The sequence below is a fragment of the Falco biarmicus genome, chromosome 13, assembly GCF_023638135.1.
Source record: "Falco biarmicus isolate bFalBia1 chromosome 13, bFalBia1.pri, whole genome shotgun sequence".
Taxonomy (NCBI): domain Eukaryota; kingdom Metazoa; phylum Chordata; class Aves; order Falconiformes; family Falconidae; genus Falco; species Falco biarmicus.
The window spans coordinates 1,720,924-1,735,823 of record NC_079300.1 but is presented as its reverse complement, the minus strand read 5'-3'; the positions used below and the strand labels follow the sequence as shown (position 1 = coordinate 1,735,823).

General features: G+C 46.8%; 2 protein-coding genes across 2 annotated transcripts in view; both read left to right on the top strand.

Annotated features, from left to right (window-relative positions):
• The first annotated feature begins 2,292 nt into the window (after positions 1–2,292).
• On the top strand, positions 2,293–6,899 carry C13H3orf33 (chromosome 13 C3orf33 homolog). The gene is made up of 5 exons (XM_056358967.1): positions 2,293–2,398; positions 2,481–2,540; positions 4,125–4,278; positions 5,033–5,193; positions 5,643–6,899. The coding sequence occupies exons 1-5, from the start codon at positions 2,318–2,320 to the stop codon at positions 5,907–5,909; spliced, it is 723 nt and encodes a 240-aa protein (XP_056214942.1). The 5' UTR covers positions 2,293–2,317; the 3' UTR covers positions 5,910–6,899.
• A 2,858-nt stretch (positions 6,900–9,757) lies between these two features.
• Positions 9,758–14,900, top strand: part of PLCH1 (phospholipase C eta 1) — an 85,500-nt gene continuing 80,357 nt past the window's right edge. The window contains exon 1 of the mRNA XM_056358864.1: positions 9,758–9,811. The gene's annotated coding sequence lies outside the window, so the exon portion shown is untranslated. The remainder of the gene's footprint in view (positions 9,812–14,900) is intronic.

Sequence of the window (14,900 nt, the reverse complement as noted above, 5' to 3'; positions counted from 1 at the left end):
AGCACAAAAAGAATATATAAGAATATATGCGAGATTTGTAGTTGAAGGGGGGTGCATCTTTCAGTCCTAGCCAGATATCTCCATGGGATTAACTCTGTACAAGGCACTTCAGTTCTGTGTTTTTACTGGAATAATGAGCCACTTACTTTAATCCCATCTTGGCTACACCTAGAGATGTTTATGTTTAAGTTTTCTGACTTTGAGGAAAAACTTTTCAGGTGCAGAATACGGTGAGTTAATTTGTAGGTGTTTTAGAGTTGGCTTTTACTTTGCAATTTTTTTCACCATTTCTGAAGATGCCAGTGAAACTTGTTATTAATAAAGACAGGTTGAGGATTGCTTGTCAGTATATTGGATGATCTTGACAACATAAAAATTAAACATAAACTCTAAATCAGTAGTAATATATGTGAAATGTGACCTAAATTAAACAACTGCCTCCTGTTTCAAACTGGAGAAATAATGGATGGATGAGGTTTCCTTTAATCTGTGTTGCTGTTTTGTAACACAAGTCAGAAATACTACTGCAGTACCAGTGGCTTAGCAAGCTGCTGAAAAGAACCAGTAACTTTTCTTGGTTACTGGTCTCACTACTTGTTTTTTCCCAACCCTCTTTTAAAGTGAGGTTTTTTATTTTTTTAAAGACTAGAACTACCATAGTCTTTAAGATATTGAACATAAAATATTAAATAAAACTTTTCAAAAAAGGCAAGAAGAAAGAAGCAACCCAACTTCTTCCTTGAGAACCTCTTATTAAAATGGAACTGCAGAAGGTGGGTGACACTGGGTCCTGGGGAGGTTTTTGTGGTCCTGCGTGGCCTGAGCGGGCCCAGGGGGGTCAGATGCGTTTTGTCTGCAGCAAAAGGGAAATGGCAGAAATTGGGGTTTTGTAGGTAAAGGGTTTGTCCTGGTTTAAATTTCTTAGCAGGATCATTGTGAAGTGAGACAGGTCCCAGGGGAGAGGGTGCAGCAGGATGGGGAGGAGAGGTAGGGAATGGCTCTCCCCTTTGGCACCCGTTAGACACAGCCTTGTAGTTTCCGTGCAGGAAAGCCATCATCGTCTGCGCTCATGAGTGTAATTTGTTATTGTTTCCCAAGACTTCCTTAAGAGGCAAATACTGGTGCTCCAAAATTCAACCCTGCAATTCCAGTGCCCAGAGAGAGTGCGTATAAAGCAAAGTGTAAAGTCTGACAAGGCGTGTAAAGCAGGATTTTGCACCCACTGCTGTGGCCCCGCGTGGAAATGGCTGACGATAAAACCTGCTGGTCCTGCGTCCTGTGAACTATCAGCGCACCATTGCAACATCTGACGGTTCTTGTTTTTTTACAGTATCAACCCTATGTTTTGTCTTTGTTATGGACACTGAAGTATCTGCCAGTGCCGATTACCAACAGTTCTTTGTTTTCTGTGAAGCTGTCTTGTTTGTGTCCTCTGGGCACTGGCAGTGTGGTTACAGGTGGTGATGAGCGCTGTTCTGAACAGGCTGATGGCAGAGGGTGTTTGGGTGCTGTTTGATCCAGTAGCAGGGCAGCGAGGAGAGCTGTGTCACTGGTGGAGTGAGAAATCAGAGCTTCTCCCCGCCACAGGGGACAGAGCAGCTCCGGGTTTGCAGGCAGCAATATTGTCTGACTCTTGAACCCCCCGCTGTCTGTGAGGCAATGCTATTTATTTTTTAGCATCTTACCCAACATACAAGTTGTAGCAGTTGGCAGTATGTTTTCTAAATTGTCATTTAGCTACAAGTGACGCTTTTGCTAAAAACAAGGGTTTATACTATTTCTATATTTATTAAAATGTTTGCATTTAGTAAATAAAGTAAAACTAACAACTATGCTGCTGTCTTTGAGAAAAGGTACAGGGGTGCTATTTGCTTGTCCAACTTATCCCATAGGTGGTAATTTAAGAATTGTCTGAACTTTTGATAAAAAGTTTTGATTCACGCATGGCTTTTGCCAGCTTGGGTTACCGATTCCCAACTCGGCCTGTGCTTTTTCCAGAAATCCCGAGTTGTGACCGTTACCGATACCGTCTCCTGTACGGCCTGTTCGTTAGAAACCCAGCGTGGGGTTGAGCTGGACGGCTTGTGTAAGCACAAACGCGGTTTGACATCGCTGGCGGCTGATTCCTTACACCTTCCGTTGGAGACCGGGATGGGGCGGCCGGAACGTGCCGGGACGGTGGTTTCCTCCTCACGGGGCGCCAGCGGCCGCGCTGCGCGGGCAGGTCGGGCTGCGCCGCCGCCGCTCAGGGCAGGGGGCAGCGGGGGGACCCGCCCCTTGCCCCGCCCCCAATCCCCGCGCCCCGCCCCCGGCGGCCATGGCGGAGCGGCGGAGCGGGGTGGCCGAAGGCCTGGGCCGCCTCTCCGAGTGGGCGGACGGGCACCTCAGCCTCCTGCGGGTAACGGGGCGGCGGGGACGGGGAATGGGGGGGGATGCGGCGCGGCTGAGCCCCGCTGAGCCCCGCTTTCCTCTGCCCGCAGAGCCTGAGCGCCGGGATGGCGGTGGCCGGGGTGCTGGTGCTGGCCCGCAGCGTCCGGCTGGTGAGTGCGGCGGCGCCGGGGGGGGCAGCTGGCCCCAGCGGGGCTTCGCGGCCGGGCTGAGGCATCTTCCTCGGCCCCGTTCTCGTTTCTTAACTTAGAAGCTGCTTCGTACCGGTACGGGCCCCGGGCCCTCCCGCCGTGCGGGCCGAGGCGCCGCCAGTGGCGGTGAAGCCGCAGCAGGGCCGGGCCCCCCCGCCCTGTCCCCGGGCCGCCCGGGGCACCGCGGCGTTTGGGGGGGGGGTTAGCAGAACCCTGAGCCTTGCCCCGCCGCGGGGCGGCTCCGGTGTCACCGCGGGCTCCGGGGTCGCTCCACAGCCCCGGGTCGGCCCTGCCACCTGCTTCCCGCTGCTGGAGGGGCTGTCGTTACCGCCACCATCCCCCCGCACAGCTCCAGCTGCGCTCTGCTGGGAGAGAGCATCTGCATCGAGTTTTTACTTTAAAATCTTACCAGAAAGCCTGAACCACAGATGTTAACCAGCAGTCTTTATTTGTTGTTGCTCTTTTTAGTTGTTTTTTTGTTGTTGGGTTGGGTTGGTTTGTTTGTTTGTTGGGGGCTTTTTGTTGTTTTGGGGTTTGGTTTTGTTTTAAGGCGAGGGTTTGTGAATGAGCTAACCTGTTGGAGCTTCCCGTGCAAATGAGATCAGACTTGAACAACTTCAGTTTGTAAAAACCTTCGGCCTTCCTGCCTGCAAGCTTCTCACTTGCTGTATTCCTAGTGGGAGTCCTTACAGACTGAAAATGGCAAGATTTACTGAATAAATAACGCACAGCAGAAAGATCTTTGAGTATAGTTGTGGTTTCGGTTTTTTGTTTCCCCTGAGGGCTGGCGTGGCACTGCAGTTGATGGGTGATGTCAGGTAAGCAGATGGGAGCTTTTCAGAGCTGTGTAGAAGTAGGTCAGTGTTCTACAAAAAGCTTCGTAAGGTGAGACCTCTGGGCGTTTGTGTCTCCAGTAGCGGGTGTCAGGCAGCGCTGGTGCCTGTCGTGCCCCTGCACCCCCTGAGCCAGCGGCTGCTGTGCTCCGGTGCTGATGGCCAAGCCTTTGCTTAGTTGTAACCGGCCCCTTTGAACCCTCCCACTAACCAACGGCAATAGTATTGAATTCAATCTTCTTGTGATGTTTTCAAAGGTGTACACCTGCTTTTGTCTCTCTCCTCTTTTACTCCCTTACCAAAGGCTGTGTTGATTCTGTCCTCCCTGCTCCGCCTTTGTTTTCAGCGTGTCTCTTCTTTGCTAGTGTCTTTAAACACATCTTGGCTTCCTTTTGCCCTTATTCTAGCACTATTCAGGCCACTTCTGTAACACTCTTTCTGTGGTGAATCATGTGAACTTCAATATTCATTGCTGAAAAAATATCAGTTTCTCTTCTCTCTCTAAACCTTGCTTTCATGCCCACCCCTAACATTGCAAGTCCTGTAAAATGGAAGATCGTGAAAGGCTGGCATGTAATGGCTTCTGCAACTGATTACTATTTAAAATATTTATTTATACTTGTCCGTGCTGTCTAATAATAGAGCTGTAATTTGCCAAACTATTTTAAGAAGAAGTTTTTTAAAACTGGCTTGTTCTTCTTTCCATCAATAGACAACAAAGTTTACAAGTGCTTTGGATATACCTGTGGAGTTTGTAGAAAAGAATGTGAAATTGCGAGGAAAAATACATCACATAACTGAGAAAGGCCTGGAAGTTGAACATATTCCCATTAGCATTCCTTTCATTACGTGGATACAGAGAAAATGTAAGTAAAGCAATGTGAAGAGCAAGGGTAGAAATGAAACATCGTCCTCCTCAGTGCAGCCACGCAGAGAACAGGGTGGTGGCAGGCTTGGGAGGAAGGGCTGAGGTACAGTTCTGGCTCTTTACAGGTGGGAGACTGGGGAATAAAAAGACTGGAAGGAGACCTGTAAAATGAACTCACCAGTACAATGTTTGTATTAATGAGCATCATTATTGTGGTATTTTTCTGGCAGTAAAAGCTAGCACACATACGGTTCATTTGCTTGCATAGTTCATCTCATTCCTGGCAAAAAGACTTTTGGGGTTACGCTTTTATTTAGAGATGTTGAACTGACAGCTACATATACAAACCCATCTTTACTGATAGTTTTTCTGTGACTTCGCAAAAGCTCTCCATCAAGTCTGAGAGCCACACACTTGCTTGGCAAATATCTGCAGGCACTAATGCTTCTTGGTTTTTCTAACCCTTTAGATAAAATGATAGTAACTGACAATGAAAGCAGTTCTTTCTATTTGTATGCAAAATAAAACCAACTAGCTTAAACCACTTCCACAATCTTGAATTATTTTTTTTTTACTGGAGGAGAGATGAGACCAAATTCTGTTTGCAAATAAGCAATGCTTTGGGGAACTAAAATGGATTTTATTTTTTTTTTTAGGCCCATGGGAATAAATTCATTACCAACAGCCCAGGAGCTGGCAAAGCATGACATTTCCTTTGCTGCAAGTAGTAACAAAGTTTTCTCTCTAATCAGGGCAATCCAAAGGTCTTCTGCTGGTAAGACTTGCTGGAGTGGAGTTGGCTCCAAGTGGCATGGCCTGGTTACAGCAAGAGTTAAAACCCAAACAAGTGATATGGTTCCAGCTTCTGGGAAGGGAGAACTTGGCGCTTGAGTGCCTTGTTTTAGTAAATAAGGTAAATATAATAACAAAAAATGGCTTTTATCTGCAGTTCTGAGTTCCACTGTAGTTAGGCAATTCAGTGATCTCAGTATATGTAAGGAATATTATTACTTGTAATTTATCTGCCTTGATTTGAATTTTAAATGTTGTTTGTAAATCTGATTTCAAGACCAGTGTTTTTGCATACTGATCATGACATGAGTGTATTTCTCTGCCAGATAGGCTATATTGTGTAGTTCTGATTAGCCTCACATTTAGTCTATTGAATGTTGTCACAAATGTCTTGCATTAGTATTAGGTTTTAACAGTCAGATGGATTCCTCTTTAACTTTTAACACTTTCTGCCAGAGCGTAGATTTAGCCATAGGTAAAGCTTGTATCTCAGAGGGAGCTGATGTGAAAAAATAAGTAAAACTGTTTTAAAGGTGAAGGGAATACCACATTTATTATGCCTTTTTATAGGGTCGATTTCTCAGCATGTGCTTAAATGAAGAGATACTGAAGCAAGGGCTTGGCAAAACAGCACGTATTGAGGGACTGCAGCATGATTCCCGCCTGTACTGGGAACTTCATAAAAGACTCCTTCGAGCAGAGTTAAAGGCCTTGAAGAAAAATAAAGGAATATGGAAAGAAGAAAGCTACTCTGAAAGAATTAAAGAACGTATAAGCAGCAATAAATTTGTACAGACATTGAAACAATTTGTGAGCTGGTTAAGAAGGTTCATTTAAAGTTTAAAAGGGAGACTTGTGTGGAGGAATGCCAGTTACCTGTGTTAATGTGCTTTATGTAAAGTTTATGGTAAAAAAAACAGTGCTATAATGTTGAAGGGTCCCTGTCTTGAACAGAAACCTCATAGTTCCTTAATGCGTTATTATAACCCAGATGGGATTGAAATTTAGTGGTTACATAGGCCACAAATCCAAATGTTCTGAAGGTGAACTTTTCCAACCATAACATCTTAAATTAGTTGTCCAGTTTTCCACCTATTAAATACCTACACATCTGTGTTAACCCCACAGTGAAGGCAGTCGATAGTCAGGTTTCTAAGAGGTGCGGAGTGTCATTCCACAGTGTAGGGCCGTAAATGCTTCTCTGTTACTTGTCATTACAATGTAGCCCACATTGGTTCAAAACCTCTATTTCAGACCTTTACAAAGCTTGTGGTAAGTGTTTACACAGGAGCATTTTGTTTGAATTCTATCCTTACACTACTTTTGTGTATAATTTGTGTTTTGAAAATGTTTCATCTTGAATAATGGGTTGTATTGTTACCAATATAAAAGGTAATTTGTTACAGCTGATCCTAAAAAGCCAATAAGGTCATAACAACTGAAGTTTCTTGGGGAAAAAAGATACCACTTGGTGTATCAAGGAATGTAAATATGTCAGTAATCCAGAATTTTAGAAGACAACATCCACTTGAAGAGGAAAAAACCTATTTTTTTTCTGATGGCTCTATAAATATCTAAAATTCTATGAAAATAAAACTTTAGCATGGAATTTGAGAAGTTAGACCATACTGTGCTAAGAACTTAAATTCTTGTTTTATTTTTGAACCATTTGTTAAGTATATCAGTGTATTATTAATTTTGTAAATATTTTCAGAGCAAAGATTGAATTTCTTACGTTCGTTGTTACATGTTTTATATGCCAAGCACTTGACCTTTGTTTAACCTCCTGCAATCCCATTATTTATTTAAAGTGAAGTGGTTTACAGATTTTCTTTCTTTCTGTGTGACTCCTTGCCGAGGAAATACTAAGGAGAAGAGTGTGGTACAAAAAAAATCTTAATAGCTGAGCACTGCTTGTCTGACAATTAGTTGCTATGTCATTGTTTTTGCTGCTGACTTCAGAGCAAAATTGTGAATCCTGAGATCCTAAAAAAAAGCAGCTTTTCCTTGCGTAAGAATAGATGGTAGTGCACAGTGAGCATCTAGCCATGAAGTACCTGCTGTGCAGATCTCAGCGTTGGAGACTAACATGGGAGGCAGGGGAAGCAGCAATTTGGGCAGAGACAGACTTCAACGGCAGCTGGAGACCAGGTATCTGTTCCTGTTTGGGGGGAGGGGGGAAGAAAAGTGAGGCATCTGGTTTTATGCATTATACATGATGCATAAATTGGACCAACTGCTGCTGTGGTACTTAGACATAAAAGTCATACAGATGATCAGGGATTTGGGATCGGCTGTAGCATCCTCCAAAGCAAAACTAAAAGTTGACTTTTAACGCCAAACTACAAATGCGGTCTCAGCAATAATACACTTCTTTGAGGGGTTATAGGTGTTCCTGTTCCTATACCTGGCAAATAGAAAAAGCTTTCCCAAACTGGTCATAACTGTGCAGTTATGATTGTTTTTTTCCACCAAGACTTCTTACCTTCACTTTGTAAATGAGTCATAGAAGGATTTATCACAAAAATCCACTGTAAAACTGAGAGAAAAATCTGAGGAAGCCACATGCTACATTTCTAGCAAGCAGAGGTGAGGTGTGGGTGAATGTGAACCACCTTTGCTCCCTCACAGTCTTGCCTCTTTTTACCCTTGATGAAGTTCAGAAAAGCCCTAGAGACTTTTCTAAACTACAGCAATTGCTGTGTCCTTTCCATTAGGTTGTGGCTTAAGAAGGATTTTTAAAAGTTGGCAATACAGCTGCTTTATCACTTATGTCAACGAAGCTTCCCTTTGGTCTGAACTAAATTTTTAAAGTTCCCTGTATTGGTGGTAGTGAGGTAGCCTAAATGAAATGGTTTTGGAAGGAAGTATGGAGTGGGATATCCAAATCTTTGGATTCAGGCCTCTGGTCTCTTTTTGTGTTTGTTGCACAAGACAAGAAGTTTTGGTGATGTGCCCTTACTACAGTTCTTGGCCAGAATACAGAGGAAGCAGCTTCATGTATGGGATTGATGCTGTAATGGACACTAGTCTCACAGAGGGTAGCCGAGTGGTGCAGGGTTTGCAATTGCAGTGACAAATGATTTTGTGAGAATCAGCTTCTGTAATTGTTTATTAATGCTGTTTTCTTTACCATCCAGGGCTTAGCTGTTTAAAAAAACCCAACAACACACCCTCCCCCCTCAAAAAAAGCACAGTTTTTTTCAAAGCCGTGCTTTCCATCTGTGCAAGGCTTGAGAGGTTGCAGATCTCGTCTCTGTGGGAGGCCTGTCTATTGAAAGAGCGGTAACAGGAGTAGAAACAAATAGCTCTGCAGAGCTGAGGAACTGACGGGGAGAAGCAGCACTTTTCTCCATCACATTAAAATACCCCACGCTGCCTCTGAGCAACACCATCCCATTCCTTTAGCCACAGCAGCAACGTGCTGTGGAGTATTTCCGGGCGGAGGATGCAGTTCTTTCGTGACTGGGAATAAGGTCAGGAATTAAACTGCTTAACTCTCGTGCCTTTACCGCTGCAACTCTGAATATGTGAGCGGTACAACATCTTCAAAAGATGACAGGGAGTGAAAGCAGAGGCCTCCTGATGGCTCGCTAAGGGAGCTATCTCCAGCATGGCACAGGCGTTTTATTGCCGGTGCGGCACGTAAGGCAAATGGTTGTCATAAACATTGACCAGCCCCCCGGAGCCCACCCGAGGGCGGCGGGCGCGGCGCCGTTGGCGCCCCTGCCCCGCAGGCTGGCTGAGCGGGCCGGCCCTGCGCGGGGGGCGGCGGGGGCGTCCCCTGCCCGCGGCCCGGACCCGGGGGAGGCAGCGGCCACCCTCCTCGGGTTACCGCCCTGCTCGCGGCAGTACCCGCTCGCTTCTCAGTCGGCCGCAGCACCCTCGGCCACCCACGGGACCATCGGGTAAGAAGTTATCGTTTCGAGAGCCGAGTTTTAGACTTCCCCTCCTCTAGGAGAGGGGCGCGCTCCCTCACGCCAGGACCGCCGGCGGCCATCGCCACGCTGTCCGTTGGGGAAACCAGCGCTGTGTAAGTACCGGCTACCGCTTCCCTGCCGCCGGCCGAGGCAGGAGAACAGCCCTTGGAGTGCATCGTTAATTTGTAAAGGGGAAAAAAAAAAAAAAAAATGTCAAACCCGATGGTTCTCCTCCCGCGGGGCGCGCCGGCCTGCTCCGCCCGCCCGCGGGGCCGTGAGGGAGGCGCTGCCGCCCCGCCCCGCGGCAGGTGCGGCGGTTCCCGCCGGCTCGGGGCGCCCTGAGGCGACGGGCCGGTGCCGCGCGTCTCCTTGGTACCCGCCGCCGACGGGACCGAGGTGGGTGAGCCCGAGGGGCCGCCTCGCTCTCTCAGCTCCCGCTGGGGCGCGGCCCGCGGCCCCGGCTCGGGCAGCTCTGAGAGTCCCGCCGTGGGGAGGGGTCTACCGGGACGGTTAGGGACAGGGCCCCTCGGCGGCGCCCCGCCGGCTCGGAGCGGACACACAATGGAGCAGGTTGAATGGGAGCGGGCGCAGGGCCGCAGCAACACCGGGGCTGGATCGTCGGCTTCAGCCGCCGCCGCCGCTCCGCAGGCGGGGGAGCGCGCTCCGCTCCGGCCGCGCCGCTGCTCCAGGTTTCCCCTGCGCTCCCCGCCGGAGGGCGGGCCGGGGCGGGGCGGGGCGGGCGGCAGCGCCGTGCGTTTGAACGGGAGAGCAGGTTGCGGCGGCGGGACCGAGCCGAACCCGGTGCTTCGGAGTGAGTAAGTAAGTAAGTAAGTGAGTGCGGGCCACGGACGGGACGGGCCGCGCCACGCCACAGGCGGCCCTCGCGGTGCGGCTCCCCTCAGGCCGGGGGGGGCTCCCCTCAGGCGGGGCCGAGGCTGGGCGGTGGAACGGGGCTGTCCCCGGCCCTCTGGGAGCCTCCGCTGGGCTTTCGTTGTGGGAGTTAACGCTGGGGTTTCCCGGGGTCTGCAGCCGCAAGTTGAGGGTTTACAAAGTGTAACTTTTATTTTTTTCCTTCCCGCCCCCGGATAAAATGTTTCTTTGGTCGGTGAGACACTCGGCATCTCAGGGCATGCTGCTACACTCGCTTTATAAAGAAACCGCGGCCGTTCCTTCCCCTGGCACGGTCTGTCCTTGTTGGTTAAATAATGAATCATGCTGGACAAACTTCCAGTCGCCTTTGGGCGCTTTGCCCCCTCTCGGGGGTAAACCGGACTGTTGCCATGTGGCGTGGGAGGTTCTGCTGTAAGGTTGTGCCAGTCCAGGCGCAGCACTGCTGGGTAACCAGCTGAAACCAGAGAGAAGTGCAGCCGTTTGGCCTGCCTTAAGCGTGGGCCAGACCCGGTTAAATGAGGCTGAACAAGATCCTGACCCCCCGTGAGGAGCCGGGTGCCACCATGAGAGCCTGCCCGCAGGGTGAAGCGCTGACTGAGCATGTTTGGCCCTGACCCTGGAAGGTGCTGGAATAGGTGCGAGGTGAGAACCCGAGTGGACTGAGTCGTTCCTAAAAACACCTTGTTTGAGGGCTGATCATCTACTCCATAATTCATTAAAAAAAAAAAAAATAATACAATGAGCTGGGAATTATACTCCGTGCCCGTTTTGTTGTAATTAAGCAACTGTATAATTCTGGGAACTTCAACTCTAGCTGACTGGAAAGTGTTTTTAGAAGTGTTATTAGATTCCAGGGAGAAAGATATAAGCCTTATCTGATGAACTAGTCATAGGCTCTTTGTTTAAAGTGTGCTTTAACTCCTGAGTTATAAAGCACAATGTTTGCCTGTTTTCAGTGGACTCTCCTGATTTACTTGTCCTTGGGAATTCTGACCCACATGTTATGAAACTTGGAGGCAGCAAGGGAAAACGTTAGGTGTCTGTTGTTCTGAAATATGAAAGAATAATTGCACGTAACATTACTGAAAAGACAGGATTCAACTGTTCAACGAGACACCTAAGTTAAAGATAACACGGTGTATAGCAAGAAAATGTGGACTTTTGGGGGGAGGTGAGACAAGAATGCATGTACACTGTTAAAAACCTTCCTGTTTTTTTAAAGGTTAGTTCTCTGTAATAAGTTTGAGAACACTACTTTTTTTTTTTTTTTTAAACTCTGAAGGATACTTTTTCTAGGTTTAAAAATGCTAGTAGGCTGTTCCAGAAAACACGTTAAGTTTTATCAGTTCAAGATACATGATTTGTGGACAAATGATCTGAGTGGTGGCAGACGCTTTCTGGTTTTATGCTACCTATTGTCTATAAAAATGGGGATCAGCTGGTGGTTTTGGATCAAGTGGTGCACAACTCATTATTTTAACAATACTGGCTCAGCTTGGGAGGTTGCCTAGGGAATTGATTTAATGCTCCTGTCCTTTCACCCTTTGAGGCGGGTGTCCCATGATGACTTTGATCAAAATTGCCAGTATTTGTAAAGGAGAATAAAATTTTCACTCCATAAAATCAAAGGAGAGGCCACCTGCTATTAAAAGATCCCAGTTTTGCATGACTTGATTTGTAATGAAAACACTGTCAAGAAACGCCTGTGGCAGTAAAACAGTTTTATGAGCATCAAGATACAACGAAAATTAGTCTCCTATTCAATATTTAGCTGCCTTTTATTTCTGGGAAAGGCTTTAACACTGAAGCTGTGTATTTCTGTTGGCTTTACACAGTGATCTTTTTGTAAATACAATGGTTTTCCTTTAATGAAATCTGAATAAGGTTTTTCTTTTTTTAAGGTGTCACCCAAGATCCAATTGAATTTAAATTGATAACCTAGATGGCAAAGCCAGGGCTATGGGTACACAGGGTGGTGTGGTGATGGTGGACTTTTTTGGTTTGTTTCGCAGGGGTGTGTGTTGTGTTTTGTTTCCTTTGGGTTCTTTAATAAGCTTAAAAAGGTCTGAATGTTAAAAAAATAACAAAAGCACTTCAAATTCGGAAAGCAGAGGTCTGTTTCCAGGTCTGCTAGAGACCTCCTGTGTTACTTTCAACAGGACAGTTTTTTTTCTGCCTGTGTCTTCAGAGGAGGTAAGGCTGACATGCATAATTGCCTTGTAGGGTCTTACAGAAACCTATTTTACTAATACTTCAGATTTACTTGAATGTGTTGAAATGAAGGTGCTTTAGAAACACTATTATTACAACATTTTCCCCTTGGCATAGCAGGATGCACAGCATGTTCTAAGCAATCGTTGTGGCTGTTGTACTGGAAGGGTGTTAAAGCCACTAACCAGCAAAGTGTGGTACCCTTGGGTGATGGAGCAGGGCTGAACAACGACCCAGAGATTAGTTGGTTTGAACCACTGAGCCTGGACTGTGTTAGGAATAAATCTGTCTTTGTTTCTAAGTTCATAATCAAAAGGTGCTTCCACTGGAGGTCGGCCAATGTTCCTGCAGGCTGATCTAATGGTCAGGAGGGAGGTGTGTGTACTCTCTTTTGTTTGGGTTTGTTTTGTTTTGGTGGGTTTTTTTCTTTCTTGTTTACTTTAGGAAACTGGAGTTGTTTTCTGTAACAAAGGTGGCTTTCTTCTTCCAATCTCCATGGACATGGAGGGCATTGTCATTACTCCAGAGATCTGAGCTTGCCCTCTGCTTTCCTGACTTACAGAGCCTTTTGCTGATTATCTGGCATTACAGAATCATAGAATGGTCAGGGTTGGAAAGCACCTCTGGAGATCCATCTAGCCCAACTCTCTGCTAAAGCAGGCTCTCCTAGAGCAGGTTGCACAGGTTTGCATCGGGTTTTGAATGTCTTCAGAGGAGATTCCAGAACCCTCCTGGGCGGCCTTTTCTAGTGCTGTGTCACCCTCAAAATGAAAAAGTTTTTCCTCATATTCGGATGGAGCTTCCTGTGCTGCAGTTTGTGCCCGTTGCCCTTTGTCCTGTCACTGGGCACTGCAGAAAAGAGCCTGGCCCTGTCCTCTTGACACTCGTTTTCAAGTCATTTGCATGCGTTGGTGAGATCCCCTCTCAGCCTTCTCCAGGCTAAACGGGCCCAGCTCCCTCAGCCTTTCCTCCATAAAGGAGATGTTCCAGCCCCTTCATCATCTTTGTAGCCTTCAATGGACCTTCTGCAGTAGCTCCTTGTCTCTCTTGAACTGGGGAGCCCAGAAACTCCAGGCATGGCCTCACCAGGGCAGAGTAGAGGGGGAGGATCACCTCCCTTGACCTGCTGCCCACGCTTCTCACGCACCCCAGGAAGGGGTAGAAGGACTATCTAGTTGTACCTGGGTAGCTGAGGGTGATGTGGAGCAGGCATTTGAGAGATGGAAAGGCAGGTTGGCAGATCCAGAATGTGAGGAAATATCTGCACCTGCAGGTAGGCACTTACTAAGGTTCCCACAAGGGCAGTGGGAGTGCAGAAGAGTGCAAGGGAGAGATGGGCAGAGCTGCTGACAGCAGTTTGGAAGCAGATGCCTGTTGCAGTGCTAGAAAAAGCCAGGGACCTGATGCTGGGGATGCAGCATACCCCTGCGGAGGCTCGGGTCCACCGGTGAGCAGTGCAAAACCGCTCCATGGACGTTTGGCTGTGTGCATTAGAGCAGTGTATCATTCTTGGCAAGAGATGTCTGTGTGAGTCTCTTCAGTCTGAAATAATTCAAGGTTGCTTGCAAGAAATTTCAAGTAGAGACAAGCTGTTGTGTAAAGCAGTCCATGCTCCATTACAGGCTTGAGTTATTGGAACTGACTTAAAGTTCAGGTCCCCATGCACACGGAGCATGACCAAGCATGTCACTGGGATGGAGTACAGGATGTGTCGATTGTAATTGCATAGGTCTAAATTGGGCATTACTGAGCCTCCTGTCAATGGGTTTCCCATATTCTTTGCTTAGTCTTAGTTCCAGCCGTGGGTGATTGGCACATTGGTTGGTAGTGTCCCCCCAAGAACAAGATGGAAGAATTACCAATTATATCAATTGATGACAAACGCGAAGGGTTCTGTGGTATGTAATGTTTGTTCTTTGGGGGACTGTGTGTCAGTTGGTAAGTAGCCAAATGTACAAGATGCAGATCATCTGTGTACATGGCTGGCTGTGTTGGCCAGAGTCCTTTCCAAGCATCTTATTTTTAATTTTGTATTTTACTACATGGTTTGAATTATTCTATGCTACAGCAGCGCAACATCCAGGGTTTTGTAGGTTATAGCAATAGCTACGAGTTCAGCAATAGCTGCTTCAGCTATTTAAACAGGCAGTGCTGCCATTTCAAGGAATAGGGTCTCATATATTAACAGTATGTCTGAAAATGACTTGTCCAAATTATCAAGTATTTATTCCTAGTGAGAGACAGATACTCTCAGGCATGATCTGGTGTGCTGCGTACTGTCTGCCTTTTACAGAGTATGTTTCTGTTGATCTATCAAGGTAAAGAAGGTCCTTCTTAAAGCCATGGAATGACCTACTGAAGAGAAATGTTTATTTTAATGTCTAGAAAGAGAATTACTGTTTTCTAAAATCATGGTAAGTAGGAACAAGGTAAGCTTGCACTTTGTGTTCATTATCATGACATCATGTCTTTAAAGCATTGTTTTGCTGTTGGGAAAAGGTCTTAAAGTCTGTGCCAGGTATTTTCAGAAAGTCTTAAAGATGTGTTATTAGCAGCTGTTCAGTGAATTTCTCGCTCTGTTGAATTTCTGTGAGAACATCTCCTCCCTTCCTTCGTCTTTGATGTTTCACAGTCCAGGCACCATGGCAAAGCAGTGTTAACCAGAGCTTCAGCTAAAAGCAGTGCTGCACGTGTTTTTGGGAGACCAGTGGTCTCCCTTTGCCAACACTCTCAATAGTTCAGCCTAGTCAGCATCAGCGCCATTGGACTGAGTGCTGTGAATGGGAGTTTATTTTCTTGACCCCAT

Bases quoted from the DNA above. Each gene is read 5' to 3' on its own strand.
- C13H3orf33 (XM_056358967.1), top strand. From the start codon at position 2,318: ATGGCGGAGCGGCGGAGCGGGGTGGCCGAAGGCCTGGGCCGCCTCTCC. The intron at 2,399-2,480 runs GTAACGGGGCGG...CTCTGCCCGCAG, and splicing joins GGCACCTCAGCCTCCTGCGG to AGCCTGAGCGCCGGGATGGC. The intron at 2,541-4,124 runs GTGAGTGCGGCG...TTCCATCAATAG, and splicing joins TGGCCCGCAGCGTCCGGCTG to ACAACAAAGTTTACAAGTGC.